General features: G+C 34.7%; 1 protein-coding gene across 48 annotated transcripts in view; it reads right to left on the bottom strand.

The window, feature by feature from the left end:
• Nucleotides 1-205: 205 nt before the first annotated feature.
• CCDC18 (coiled-coil domain containing 18) overlaps nucleotides 206-15,946 on the bottom strand; it is a 113,079-nt gene continuing 97,338 nt past the window's right edge. For 47 of the 48 annotated variants that reach the window (XR_015160510.1, XR_015160514.1, XM_086391215.1 and 44 more), the window contains 3 exons: nucleotides 14,985-15,185; nucleotides 4,134-4,601; nucleotides 206-396 (listed from right to left, as the gene is read on the bottom strand). Coding sequence is in view for 45 of the 48 variants with exons in the window: in XM_086391215.1 (XP_086247341.1) it covers nucleotides 382-396; nucleotides 4,134-4,601; nucleotides 14,985-15,185 (684 nt within the window). In the remaining 3 variants the exon portion in view is untranslated. Of the gene's footprint in view, nucleotides 397-4,133; nucleotides 4,602-12,969; nucleotides 13,019-14,984; nucleotides 15,186-15,946 lie in introns of all 48 variants that reach the window. The other variant, XR_015160509.1, reaches the window with a different exon arrangement.

The raw sequence follows: 15,946 nt of genomic DNA, 5'->3' as shown, positions 1-15,946 counted from the left end.
CTTCTTTTAAAAATAAAGTATCACTAGAAAAATAAGCAAATAATATGGGAGTCTGATTGAAAATATAAGTTATTCAATGTACTTATGCATTTTAATAATGATTTCTAAGTAAAAGATAAAAGGAACATAGCAAGTTCAAACCAGAATAATGAATAAATTGAATTAATTTACACAAAAAGTATAAGTAAGCTTTAAAAGAAAGAACTTTCTTTAAAAATCTTAAAATATAAAATTTATTTATTTTTTTTTTTTTCATTTTTTTTTCTTTTTTTTTTAAAAGCAATAAAATAGCAGTTTATATGAAGTAGGAACTACATATAATAAGTAAACACTACACAGTACCAAAAATTCCACTTTTCATCACATCAGCGTCTTCTTTAACTATAAATTTTCTCCCTGGAATAATGCAAAGTAATAGATTATTATTTGAAATCATGATTTAACATTAAAAATCCACTTTAATAATCAGGGGCATAATTTAAAACAAGAGTGGAGAATATTTAGTCAATTGAAAAACAAGAATCAGAAAGTCAGTAATGGATTGCATGGATGGAAAAAGCAAATAATTCTGGTTGCGGGTGGGGTCAGGAGGGAGTGAAAGATTAAATTAAATTGATAAAGTCAATGAAAAACAGAAGAGAGAAAAAAGAGAGAAGAGAGAAAAACAGAGCAGGGAAAAAAAAGATAGGACAGAAATGCTTGTACAAAGAAGTAGCACAGTATAGAAAAGCAGAAAAATAGAGGGAAATGTCTCAGGAGATTCTAAAACTACAGGTCAAATATTCTTGTCATATCTTGATCTTTACCTGGGCTAGGAATTTGAAAATGTTATCATGTCTCTAAGTATTTATTTGTACTCCCACTTCATCCTTTTTTTCCTTACACTTTTAATTGTTACCTAATCACTGATTTTCTCATTCTTATTTTTTATCTTACTGCATGGTATACAGACCATATTTTGAAAACTGCTTTTTTTTTTTGAAAACAAAATGGATAAACAATACTTCTTTCAAATTCCTAATAAACTGTCAATCAGCTAATTAACTCACAACACTTCCACTGCTTTAAAGCAGGAGTTTTTAACTTGACATTTGTGTGAACTCTTGAAATTGTGTTCAAAATTGTGTGTGTGTGTAACTTTTTGTGAGTTTTTGAAGCTTTTGTCAAAACCTGAAAGCAAAATACTACTCTGCTAGAGGCTTTATTGTGAATGGAACTGACAAAATAATTAACCATTAAGAAAATCCAAGAAAGGAAACTAACAATGTGGGATCTCAGTTCCTTGACCAGGGGATGAATCCAGTAAAAGCCTGGAATCCTAACCACTAGGCTAGCCGCTGTGCTTAGTCGCTCAGTCATGTCTGACTCTTTGAGACCCCATGGACTGTAACCTGCCAGGCTCCTCTGCCCATGGGGATTCTCCAGGCAAGAATACTGGAGTGGGATTGCCATTTCCTCCTCTAGGGGATCTTCCCAACCCAGGGATTGAAGCCACGTCTCCCCATCGCAGGCAAATTCTTTACCATCTGAGCCAGCAGGGAAGCCCTATAGGCCAACAGGGAGTTCCAAATTAAGCTCTTTTTAATCATGTAAGGAAGGATGTGGAGAAATGAATAAAAGCTCCAACACTGCGACAAAGCTAGCAGAGGTGATGGCATTCCAGTTGAGCTATTTCAAATCCTGAAAGATGACGCTGTGAAAGTGCTACACTCAATATGCCAGCAAATTTGGAAAACTCAGCAGTGGCCACAGGACTGGAAAAGGTCAGTTTTCATTCCAACCCCAAAGAAAGGCAATGCCAAAGAATGCTCAAACTACCGCACAATTGCACTCATCTCACACGCCAGTAAAATAATGCTTAAAATTCTCCAAGCCAGGATTCAGCTATACGTGAACAGTGAATTTCCAGATGTTCCAAGCTGGTTTTAGAAAAGGCAGAGGAACCAGAGATCAAATTGCCAACATCCGCTGGATCATAGAAAAAGCAAGAGAGTTCCAGAAAAACGTCTATTTCTGCTTTATGGACTATGCCAAAGCCTTTGACTGTGTGGATCACAATAAACTGTGAAAAATTCTGAAAGAGATAGGAATACCAGACCACCTGACCTGCCTCTTGAGAAACCTGTATGCAGGTCAGGAAGCAACAGTTAGAACTGGACATGGAAAAACAAACTAGTTCCAAATAGGAAAAGGAGGACGTCCAGGCTGTATATTGTCACCCTGCTTATTTAACTTATATAGAGTACATCATGAGAAACGCTGGGCTGGAAGAAGCACAAGCTGGAATTAAGATTGCAAAGAGAAATATCAATAACCTCAGATATGCAGATGACACCACCCTTATGGCAGAAAGTAAAGAACAACTAAAGAGCCTCTTGATGAAAGTGAAAGAGGAGAGTGGAAAAGTTGGCTTAAAGCTCAACATTCAGAAAACTAAGATCATGGCATCCGGTCTCATCACTTCATGGCAAATAGGGGGAAACAGTGAAAACAGTGGCTGACTTTATTTTTCTGGGCTCCAGAATCACTGCAGATAGTGATTGTAGCCATGAAATTAAAAGACTCTTACTCCTTGGAAGGAAAGTTATGACCAACCTAGACAGCATATAAAAAGAAAGCAGAAACAGCATATAAAAAGAAAGCAGAAAGCATAGAAAGCAGAGACATTACTTTGCCAACAAATGGCCATCTAGTCAAGGCCATGGTTTTTCCAGTGGTCATGTATGGATGTGAGAGTTGGACTGTGAAGAAAGCTGAGTGCCGAAGAATTGATGCTTTTGAACTGTGGTGTTGGAGAAGACTCTTGAGAGTCCCTTGGACTGCAAGGAGATCCAACCAGTCCATCCTAAAGGAAATCAGTCCTGAATATTCACTGGAAGGACTGATGCTGAAGCTGAAACTCCAATACTCTGGCCACCTGATGTGAAGAACTGACTCATTTGAAAAGACCCTGATGCTGGGAAAGATTGGGGGCAGGAGGAGAATGGCACGACAGAGGATGAGATGGTTCAATGGCATCACCGACTCGATGGACATGGGTTTGGGTGGACTCCAGGAGTAGGTGATCGACAGGGAGGCCTGGCATGCTGCGGTCCATGGGGTTGCAAAGAGTCGGACACGACTGAGCAACTGAACTGAACTGAAATGAGTCTGTCTTGGATCCATTCAAAAAACACTTTTTAAACATTTTAGGCCACCAAACCTACTTTGATATGTTTGAAATGAGGAAAACGGACATTTCAAAAAACGTAAAATTACCTGAAAGAAATCTTTATTTCTGTGTGCAAACTATAGATTAACTGCTTATAAACAATGTCAAGTAGTCTGTAATGTATGTGAAGCAGCGATAAAGTTGCCTCTTCAATATGGTATGTTCAAGAAATAATGCAAGTAGAAAAATCATGTGAATGCGATATTCTGAGTCACTATGGAAGCCTATGACCAAAACAAAAGGCTACCTGAATAATCTTTACTAGAATGGTTTCCAGGAAGTCTAGGAACACAACTATTTTAGCACTCCAAAAAACATTCTCCAGTACTCTGGAGTTCAAAATACTTTCCTAATATGAGGTAGAGTTGGTCTTTAATCAAGTATGGCTGCTGCTGCTGCTAAGTCACTTTAGTCATGTCCGACTCTGTGTGACCCCATAGACGGCAGCCCACCAGGCTCCCCCATCCCTGGGATTCTCCAGGCAAGAACACTGGAGTGGGTTGCCATTTCCTTCTCCAATGCATGAAAGTGAAAAGTGAAAGTCAAGTCGCTCAGTCGTGTCTGACCCTCAGCGACCCCATGGACTGCAGCCTTCCAGGCTCCTCCGTCCATGGGATTTTCCAGGCAAGAGTACTGGAGTGGGGTGCCATTGCCTTCTCCGAATCAAGTATTCGGAGATTCTACTTAATCAAATATTAACCTATTTTAACAAAAATTAATTTTCAAAGCTAAATTTTCAACTCTACTTGTCTAGGTAAAAGCATTCTGAACTTACAAGGAGTTTTTTCATACTTTCAATAATTGTGCACATCACCTAATGACATGAGTATTTTATTTAAATGTATACATTTTTTCCTTAAAAAAAGAAAATGATCCTCATTGGAGACAAATTATTGTAACTTCTAACGTATGAAATACATACCTGAGTTGAACCAGCACCTGTTTGCATAGAAGATTTTTTTAATAGTCGCACTTCTTTGTTTATGTATCTTAGCATTCCACTCAGAGTACTGAAGTCATTATTCTCAGAATTATCATCATTGAGGTCATATGTGAGAGGTTTAAATGAGTCTGACTGGGTATAAGGTAGATCTCTCTGGTTTTCTTCTAATGTTGAAGGTTGTTCCAATTGCATTTTTTTTAAGTCCTGTAGTAATTCTTCAGAAAGATCTTCATCACTATGAGTTCTGAAACTAAGATCACTGGCGCTAATAGAGCGACGTAGTTTCCTACACTTGAAAAAAGCTGTGTGAGAATGCTTAGCTAATTTTGAATCTTGAATATCAGGCGTGATTTCTACTGGAGATGTAAATGGGGCTGGTAGAAATTTGATGTCTTCTGCCCTTTCATGTCCAGAAATTTTGGCTTGTAATCTGGTTAATTCTGATTCCTATAGAAAAATTGGTACATAGTAGGTGCTGATTACATATCTGTTAAATAAATGAATTACTTAGAAAATCATAGACTTAGAAGGCATCTAAGTTAAACTTGGCTCTAGTACAGTACAGAATTCTTTTTATAACAACTCATGTGGGTTGTTGGAGAAGGCAATGGCACCCCTCTCCAGTACTCTTGCCTGGAAAATCCCATGGACAGAGGAGCCTGGTATGCTGCAGTCCATGGGGTTGCTGAGAGTCGGACACGACTGAGTGACTTCACTTTCACTTTTCTCTTTTCACGCACTGGAGAAGGAAATGGCAACCCACTCCAGTATTCTCGCCTGGAGAATCCCAGGGACAACGGAGCCTGGTGGGCTGCCCTCTATGGGGTCGCACAGAGTCGGACACGACTGAAGCGACTTAGCATAGCATAGCATAGCATAGCATAGCATAGCATAGCATAGCATAGCATGTGGGTTGTTAACTATGTTAAAACTACATGGTTAAAACTATGTTAAAACCCTTCATTTTGGGACAATTGAACTCCGGGAGTTGGTGATGGACAGGGAGGCCTGGCGTGCTGCGATTCATGGGGTCGCAAAGAGTCGGACATGACTGAGCGACTGATCTGATCTGATCTAGTCATTAGCATTATGTTTAAACTATATAAGGAACTCCATGAAAACTGTATGTTCCTTATAGAATTTTTCTTAGTATTGATGACAATATAAATTTCTATTAAAGACTGAAAACTTACATATAAATTTTTTTTGCAAAAGTATAAAAAGGTACACAATCATTTGTCAATCTAACATATATACACACAAAAAATAACGTCCTTCAGAATTTGTAATAGGAAATAAATGCATATTAGCTACTTTGCTGTATATGTCATCATCACAAGAAATCTTTACTAGTAAATTTTTAAAACCTTTAAATAATTAATAATGTTTAATAAATCAATCCTTATTAAATAAACTTTTCATTTCTGTTTTTCCATGTCCGTCATTTGTGTCCTGTGACCTAACTCTGGGATCCCAAGAATTGAGACTGTATATACTGAAAAGCGATCAAGTCAAAAAAATAAAGGGAGGACATTTTAATTTCAAAAGTTATATAATATGTATAATAGTCCCCTATTCAAATACATTCTCCTTTTCTTACAGGTATCCATAAGATGCATATTTCTAAACCAGTCACTTTTAAACTGATAGTTTCCATTCTTTCTAAAAATACTATGCTTATAGCTAAAACTGTCATAACCACAGTGTGCATTGCAAAATTCATATTTCACTTCTGCTGTCTTTATACCTCTTTATTCTAGGCAAACTTGATTTATAAGTGGCATAAGTGCCAATTTTTTCAAGCAAATTTTGTATTCACATTGTTATAACCACAATTATTTAATGAAATAACTATAAAGTTCACATATATAAGGTCATGTGCAGTTTAAGTTTCTTTTAAACTTCTGTGTGTTATTCAGTCACACTAAGAAATGTGGTATCTCAGATAAGTAGGATTCCATTTAACTTAGAGTTCAACACCTAACTTTTATGAAGAAATGTAGTAAACCAAATATATTAAACATAATTCACCTTTTTATTAAGACTCAAAGCAGCTCATTGTTGTGATCCTTACTGTAGTAGGCCATAATACACTGATGTTTTATGGCCTTCAGAAGACACACTCAAATACTAGGGTACTTTTTAGGCTATTAAACTGAAAAGATCAGTTGCCTCAGTGTTCTTTCTTCTCTTCTCCCTCACTTCTGTTCCTGTTCTCTGTCATTTACTGCTGCTTTCAGTGAATAGCTTTCCACTATTTATAGTTACTTCTAATTGTTACATTTATGCCAGCTTCTGCTCTTTTCTTAGTTTTTCTTCTTTCTCTCTCCAAACTAGACCTTAGAGCCAGCTAAAATTGACTTCGAGAGCTATTGTCAGAAAACAAAGAAAAAAAAAAAAGAAGAAAACAAAGAAACTCTACTTTTTGCCTGCTATCCTGGCTAATCATGGTACATGTTCTAAGATCTATGTATCTATAGTTCATTTAAGAATTGCTGCTATTCTGAGAATATTTTGACAACTTTCTAAGTAGCTGAATTTACACACTGCTGAATAATTGATAAGTGCAATCCACTGTATTTATCTCATTGGTAATATCTAACAAGTGAGCAGAGATTACTACTAATAAGTGACAGAGATATACTATGCAGAATCTTTAAAATTTGTAGATTGAATTTTTTGCAATGACGTTTTATAATTTTGTATAAATGTTATAAATCCCCAGAACACTAAGTATATTACTATTTCAATAAAAGTATAGAGGGTTCACCTGAAACATAATTCTGGATTCTGTTTATTCAACTTTCCTATAGTACTATGAATATCAAGCATTAAAAACAAAAAATCATGTATTTGGCTGCACTGGGTCTTAGTTGCCGCACATCGGATCTTTAGTTGCAGCATGAGAACTCAGTTGTGGTATGTGGGATCTAGTTTCCTGACCAGAGACAGAACCAAGGCCCTAAGCGCTGGGAGTGCAGAGTCTTAGCAACTGGACCACCAGGTAAGTCAATATCAAGCATTTTATAAAAGGAATTTAAGTGCTTAGCATAATAATACAAGTATTTCCATAGTAATAATTGAGTTTCTTTGCTTTTCAATAACTTCCATTTTACTATAAAATCATTTATTGCTTCACAACTATCAGTGGGGTTGGTCTCTTTTAAGGTCTTCGCTGACAATGTTAATCATACATATCGGCAATTTGAACTAATATTAAATTATTCCTATGCATCAATACTGATATTAATTCCAAATTCAATAATAAACTGCCATGATCAATAAGGGTGAATAACTACCAAGAGTCTATCTGAAAAATCACATATGTACTCAAAACCAGTAAAAATATTTTTTTAATATAATCTTGCATTTTCTAATGATAGTGATGATGATCCAGGATCTCAGGTAAACAATGAAGAAGATGTAAGAAATGTTTACCAAAGGTCTAGAAGAACTAAGGACAAACAAGCAGAGATGAAAAATGCACTAGAAGGAAACAACAAGAGACAGAGGAACAGGTAAGTGACCTGGAAGACAGAATGGTGATTGCCACAAAACAGAATATAAAAAAAAGAATGAAAAAAAAAAAGAAAAAAAATGTAGACAGTCTAAGTTAATGCACCAACATTTGCATTATAGCGGTCCCAGAAAAAGACAGAGAAGGGACCCAAGAAAATATTTGGAGATAACAGCTGAAAACTTCCTCAATATGGGAAAAGAAATCATCAACCAAGTCCAGGAAATGCAGAGTCCCAGGCAAAATAAACTCAAGAAGAAACACACCGAGACACACAATAATTGATAAAATTAAAGACAAAGATAAAATATTAAAAGCAATAAGGGAAAAATGACAAATAATACTCAAGAGAACTCCCATCAGGTTATCAGCTGATTTCTCAACAGAAACTCTCCGAGCCAGAAGGGAATGGCATGATACATTAAAAGCGATGAAAGGGAAGAACCTACAACTGAGAATAATCTATCCAGCAAGACTCTCATTCAGATTTGATGGAGAAATCCAAAATTTTCCAGACAAGCAAAATTAAAAGAATTCAGCATCACCAAAACAACTTTACAACAAATACTAAAGGAACTTCTCTAGGCAGGAAACACAAAAGAAAAGATCTACAAAAAATAAACCCCAAACAATTAAGAAAATGGTAATAGGCCATATGTAAAATAGGTAGCCAACAGGAATTTGTTGTATGGCTCAGGAAACTCAAACAGGGACTCTGTATCAACCTAGAGAGGTGGGATGGGGAGGGAGACAAGAAGGAGGTTCAAAGGGACGGGACATATTTATACCTATGGCAGATTCATGTTGAGGTTTGACAGAAAACAAAATTCTTTAAAGCAACTATCCTTCAATAAAAAAATTAATTGAAAAAAAGAAAATGGTAATAGGATCATGTGCTGTGCTGTGCTTAGTTGTTCAGATTCTTTGTGACCCCATGGACTGTAGCCATGGGGATTCTCCAGACAAGAATACTGGAATGGGTTGCCATGCTCTCCTCCAGGGGATCTTCCCAATCCAGGGATTGAACCGGGGTCACCTACATTACAGGTGGATCCTTTATCTGAGCCACCAGGGAAGCCCAACAGGATCATAGGATCATACATAGTGATAATTACCTTAACTATAAATGGATTAAATGCACCAATCAAAAGACATAGACTGGATGGGCAGATGAGAGCATGTGCACATATACACTGCCACTTACCGTATTACTCTATGCCCAAAACTGTATGTAATTATTTCATATTGTGAGGTTCATTATGTTTCCATTATGGTTTGCAACTGTGATTATTTTTTATTTTTTGTCTGGCTATTGACTATGAAAACTGATAAACATCTTTCAGTATTATGATTATATAATTACTATTTTCTTAATATCATTGTATCATGATTGGTCAACAGAAAAGAGCAGAATTCTATATCACTAAAATTACCATTTAACAGAAAAACCTGTATTCACTTTTTAAAATCCAGATGCACAACAGAATTATCTTGGAATTTTTTGAAAAATAAAAATGCCCAGGTATTGCTACTCTTCTCCAAAGTGCCAAATGTATTTCTAGTGAACAGCCATGTTTAAAAACAACTGAACTATATGATGATCTTTTACTTTTATCTAGTTTGATTCATGTTTTCTATTTCATAGTCAGTGCTCCCATTTCATTTAGCTTATGTTTTCCAATTTCTCTCTTTTTTGTTGTTGTTTCTCAAGACATTTCAAGTGTAGTAGAAAGGCTTTTGTAACATATATATATAGTATGTATAATATATGTATTTTATAAAAATTGTGAATTTTTGCCTAGCTAAATTTATGACACTTTGATTCTACTTGTTTGGCTTAGTATGAACAGAATGCTAGAGTTCTAATTTATATTCACTCAAATTTTGATATAGTGTCATGTATTTTGGCATCTAGTATTACTGGTAAAAGTCCAGAAAATGTATTATCTTAGTGATTTAAAAAGAAAATTTGAATGAGGCTTGAAACTTCTAATCCAATTCTGAGAATATAAAGAAATACTATGTTATTTAAAAAACACAGGAAATTAACAAGTGATACAGTATTATTAACTAAAGTACAGATGATGTTCAAATCTCACAGAATTTTATGCTGCCCATTATTTGTTTTCATACCTCATTAAAGACTCCACATTGTATTTAATTGCATCGAGGCGCTTCAGCTGCATGCAATAAATGCTGGTAAATTCTCTTTTCATTTTCATTCAATTACAAATATTTTCTAATTTTCCTTGTTATGGCTTCTTAGATACATCCATCATTTAAAAGTTGACATTAAACTTCCAAATACATGGGATTTTTTTTTTACGGTACCTTTAACATTAATTTCTCATTTTTATATTAATTTCTCATTAAATGCTTTCTCCTCTGCAATTACCCTCTGTTTTTTTTCAGTCTAACTTTATTGAGGCTTTTTTTTTTTCAATTGAGGCTTTTGATGGCTAAGTTGAAGCTCTCTCTTGGCAAATGTCACATTGCACTTGAAAAGATATGGGTTATTTTCAAATATCTCTTGATATTGATTTCTAACATAATATCACAGTGATAACAGAACTGACTCTATGATTTCAATACCTTTAGACCATGAAATTTTTGAACCTTGTTTTATGTCTTTGGATATGTTTTAGTGTCTCCTAGTTTACAATCTATGGGAACTTGAATATAACTTGTATCCTACTCATGTGTGAAAATGTATAAATCTTAATTATGTTGAATTGGTACACAGAGCTTTTCAGGTCTACTATATCCTTCTTCTCTGTATACTCATTCTATTAATTTTTGAGAGTTTGATATTGAAACTCCAACTAAAAATCTTAATTTATCTACTTAAAAAATTGTAATATATAGTGTAACTATATGTAATCTTGTTCTGTATTTTCCAAGTCTCCTGTAAATGAGTTATCATACTTTTATAACTAAAAAAAAAATTTAAAAACCCTCTAAAGTAAACATCATGATTCAACTGGCCAGGTCAAGATGGCAATATAGGCTCCTTTCATATCTCCTTCCATGTACAAATGATGAAATCTACAACTGTACAAGGAACAATTCCCTTTGAAAAAACTAGCTGAGAAACATCTACACACTGGGTGAATGAGAAAGTCCACATCAAAACTAACAGGAAAGCTGAACTTCACTTTTGCCATAAAGGCCATGCCAAGAACCGGCTATACAATGGGAAGGAACATCTGGCTTTCAGTTTCTTCCTTAAGAGTAAAGGGCTTGGATCCCACATGTAGTGTTCCAACTTTTAAGACTTCCATGTAAGCAATGGGTTTTCAAAACATTTAGCTGTGAAAGCCAATGGGGCCTGCATCCGAGACCCACAAGATTATAGCAAACAAAGAAGCAGTTCTTAACAGGCTTGCAAGGATGTACCATGGTTAACATCATAGAATTCAGTACAGAAGAAGCAAGCAAGAAAATGTCCATCTTCCAGACTTTCTCCAAAATAGGTCTATTTTCATACTTTAAAAGTTTCTGTGCAAAGGTCAGGCTTCTATTTTAGCATGCATCTGGGGTACCTGTGGTGCTGGAGAAGACTCTTGAGAGTTCCTTGGAAAGCAAGGAGATCAAGTCAGTCAATATTAAAGGAAATCAACCTTGAATACTCTTTGGAAGGACTGATGCTGAAGCTCCAATACCTTGGTCACCTGATGTGAACAGCTTACTCACTGAAAAAGACCCTGATGCTGGGAAAGAGTGAAGGCAGGAGAAGAGGGTGACACAAGATGAGATAGTTGGATAGCATCACTGATTCAATGGACATGAACTTGGGCAAACTCTGGGAGATGATGGGGGACAGGGAAGCCAGGTGTGCTGCACTCCATGGGGTCACAAACAGACCCGACTTGGTTACTGAACAACAAACAACAAGGGGCACCTGAAAGACCAGGGAAGCCAGAAGACACTTTCTCTACCTTCTCCCTCAAGCCTGTTCCAAATTACAAGTGTCTCCCTGGACTTTATGCCAGAAGTGTAACAAGGGACAAAGAAGGTCACTATATAATGCTAAAGGAATCAATCTAAGAAAAGAATAACATTTGTATATATTTTGCACCTAAAAAACACAGGAACACCCAAATATATAAAGTAAGTATTGACAGACCAGAGGGAGAAAGAGATAAGCATATAGGGGACTTCAATACCCTAGTTTCATCAATAGATAGATCATCCATACAAAAAATCATTATGAAAACATTGGACTTGAACTGTAAGTTAGACCAAATGGACTTAACAGTTACAGAATATTTCATCCAATACAGGGCAGGAGTGTACATATTCTTCTCAAGTTAATATGGAACATTCTCCAGGATGGATCATCTGTTAAGTCATAAAACAAGTCTTAATAAATTTAGGAAGATTAACAAAACAAAAACAAATTTAGGAAGATTAAAATCCTATAAAGCATCTTCCAACCACAATGGTAGAAAACCAGAAATCGACTACAAGAATAAAACTGGAAAACCCACAATTACGTGGAGATTAAACAACATGCGATTTAACTACCAATGTGTCAAAGAATAAATCAAGAGAAAAATAAAAAATTATTTTCAGACAAATTAAAATAGAAATATAGTAAACCAAAACTTATGGGACATAGCAAAAGCAGATGCAAGTGGGAAATTTATAGTGATAAACACTGTATTTATATAGTAAGAAACAAGAAAGACATCAATAAAACAACCTAAATTTCTACCTTAAAGAAATAGAAAAGGAAGAACAAACTAAGCCCAAAGTTAGGTGAATGAATGAAATAAAGATCAGAGTGGAAATAAATTAAAGATAGACTAAAAAGACAATATAAAAGATTAATGAAACTAATAGCTGAGTTCTTAAAAAAGATAAACACAATAGACAAACCATTAGCAAGGCTTAATAAGAGAAAAAGAGAGAGAACTTAAATAAAATCAGAAATGAAAGAGATGTTACAACTTGATACCAAAGAGATAAGGGATCATAAGGGACTACTATGAACAATTACACACTAATAAATTGGTCAGCCAAGAAAAAAACAGATAAGTCTTACAACCCACCAAGACCAAATAATGAAGAAATATAAAGTGAGATCTCAATAGACCAATTACCAGTAAGGAGACTGAATCAGTAATAATAATTTTAAAAAACCTCCCAAAACTGATTCACTTTGCTGTACATCAGAAACTAAAACACTGTAAAACAATATATTCCAGTATCAATAAAAAGTATTTTAAAATAAATAAATATTTAAAAGAAGTAACAGCAAACTGAATTCAACAATGCATTAAAAGAATCATATACCATGATCACGTGAGAGATTAGTTCCAGGGACGTAAGAATGGTTCATCATCTGCAAATTAATGTGATACCACATTAATAAAAAGAAGATAAAAATTATATGATAGTCTCAATAGATGGAGAAAAGCATTTGACAAAATTCAATATTCATTTATGATGAAAATGCACAATGCAACAAGTGGGTACAGGGGGAATGTACACCAAGATAATAAAGGTTATATATAACAAGTCCACAGTTAACATAACCCTAAACAGTGAAAAACTGAAAGCATTTCCTTTAACATCAGGAACAAGACAAGGAGGCTCTATCAAAATTTCAACAGTATTTTTCACAGATATAGAACAAGCTATCATAAAATTTGAATGGAACCACAAAAGACCCTAAATAGTTAAAGCAATTTTAAGAAATAACAAAGTTGGAAACATCATATTTCCTGATTTCAAACCATATTACAAAGCTATAGTAACAATAATAAAAACACTATGGTACACAGTAGTATAGAAATGGATACACAGATAAATGGAACAAAATAGATAGCCCAGAAATAAACCTATGCATGTATAGCCAGTTAATTTATGACAAAGGAACTAAGAACATACAATCGGGAAAGAATAATTATCTTCAATGAATCATGCTGGGAAAACCAGACAGCCAGATGCAAAAGAATGAAACTGGACCCCAGTCCTACACCATACACAAAAATCAACTGAAACTGAGAGTGAAGAAAAAATAGAGAGTAAGCATCTTGATATTGGGCATAGCAATGATTTTTTGGATTTGATAACAAAAGTAAAGGCAACAAAAGCAAAAATAAAAAAGAGGGACTATACAAACTAAAAAGTTCTTGCACAGCAATGGAAACCAGTAAAAAGGCAACATACAAAATGGGAGAAAATGTTTGCCAATCATTTATCTGATAAGCAGTTAATATCTTAACTACATAAAGAACTCATATAATTTAATAGCAAAGAAACAAACCATTCAGTTTTTAAAAAGGTAGAGGAATTGAATATACATTTTTTCAAAGAAGATATACAAAGGGCCAATAAGTACATGAAAAGGTACTCAATATCACTAATCTTCTGGGAAATGCATATCAACATCAAATGGGATATCACCTTACACCCACCAGAATGGCTATCAATAGAAAGACAAGAAATGAGTGTTGGCAAGGGTATGTAGAAAAGGGAGACCATGTTTACTGTTGGTAGGCAAGCTACCTAGTACAAGCACTAAGGGAAACAGCGTGGAGATTCTTCCAAAAATGAAAAATAGGAGTCTCATATGACCCAGCAACACCACTTCTGGGTATATATTCAAAGGGAATGAAAACAGGTTATTAAATGCACTCCTGTGTTCATTGCAACATTATTCACAATTAGCTCAGATAAGGAAAAAAGTACCCATTGATGAATGGATAAAGAAGATGTGGTAAATACATATATATAATGGAATGTACAATATGCCCTTTGGAACAACATCAATGGACCTTTAGGGCATTACACTAAGTGAAATAAAACAGAGAAAGACAAATACTGCATGATATTACTTGAATGTGGAATCTCAAAAAAAAAAAAAAATCCAAACTCATAGAAATAGCAGGAGAGTGGTTGTCAGAGACTAGGAGATTGGGAGGTGAGCAAAATAGGTTGCTCAAAGGGTACAGCTTTTCAGATATAAGATGACTGAGGGTTTAATGTATAATATGATGACTATAGTTGATAAAACCAGTGTATAAATGAAACTTGCTGAAAAAGTAGAACTTAAATGTTCTCACCAAAAAAAAGTTTTTTTTAAAGTTCATGTTTGATCATAATTATTTCTCTTAAGGCAATATGATACATTCCTTATTAATAATCTCCAAATTCAGTATCTTCTAAATAAAGGGCCTTTTATTCAAAGGTCAATTTTTGGTTATTAAGTGTTCTACAAACTCCAGGAATTCTGATTATGGGGAAATCAGTCATAAATTTACTTCATTATAGTTCTGCTTTATGTATTTTATATGTTCACTTACCTTAATAAGTAATGCTTCATTTGTAGCTTCAATTACTTCATTCCTATCTTGGACTTGCTGATGCAAACTGCTTACAGTGTCCTGAGCTTCTTCTAATTCTAGTTTTGCTTTCTCTAATTGTTCATTTAGTTGCTGAACAGAAGTCTTTTGAGAATCAACAGAAATCTTCCACTTTGCATGGTTTTCCTGATGTGAAATCATCTACACAGCCCCCAAATTGAAAAGGAATGGAAGAAAGAAAATAGGATGAAGTTGGTTTCAATAACATTCTAATACTTTCCATTTCCCCTTGAAATAAAAGCAAATTGTTTATAGTTACAAATATGATTTCTCAACAAACAACATATTAGAGGGAAAATAGTCTTAAATTTACTTAAGAACAGTTAACTAAGTACAATGGACTACTTTTGGATACTGATTTGAAGAAATCAGCTATAAAGACCTTTATGAGGAAGACATAATCCAGATAACCACGACAGTGTGATCACTCACCTAGAGCCAGACATCCTGGAGAGTGAAGTTAAGTGGGCTTTCATGAGGTCGCTAAGAGTTGGACACGACTGAGCGACTTCACTTTCACTTTTCACTTTCATGCATTGGAGAAGGAAATCTGAACAATGACTACATGTTTGATGATATCAAGGAATTATAATCAAATTATAAGTATGAAAATGGCATTGTGGTTATATTTTTTAAATAGTTCTTATCTTTCAGATATATTTATTGAAATGCTTATTGATGAAACAATCATGTTCTGGATTTCCATCCCTCAAAATTACAGGATATGTGAGAGAGGGAAAAAAGAGAAATGAGAGAGGTTAAAGATATGGTGATCATACTTCCCAGTTTACCTACAATCGTCTAGGTTTTATGCCTGGTATTCTGGTGTAATTTATAACAGCACTCTTCTTCATTCTCAAATTTCCTTTTATATAAAATAAATAGTCAACATTCTTACAAAT

This window comes from Bos grunniens, chromosome 3, assembly GCF_055505025.1.
Source record: "Bos grunniens cultivar Pamir isolate PY7600 chromosome 3, Bosgru_T2T1.0, whole genome shotgun sequence".
Classification (NCBI taxonomy): domain Eukaryota; kingdom Metazoa; phylum Chordata; class Mammalia; order Artiodactyla; family Bovidae; genus Bos; species Bos grunniens.
The sequence above is the reverse complement of the archived record's forward strand: the minus strand, read 5'-3'. Positions and strand labels throughout refer to the sequence as shown.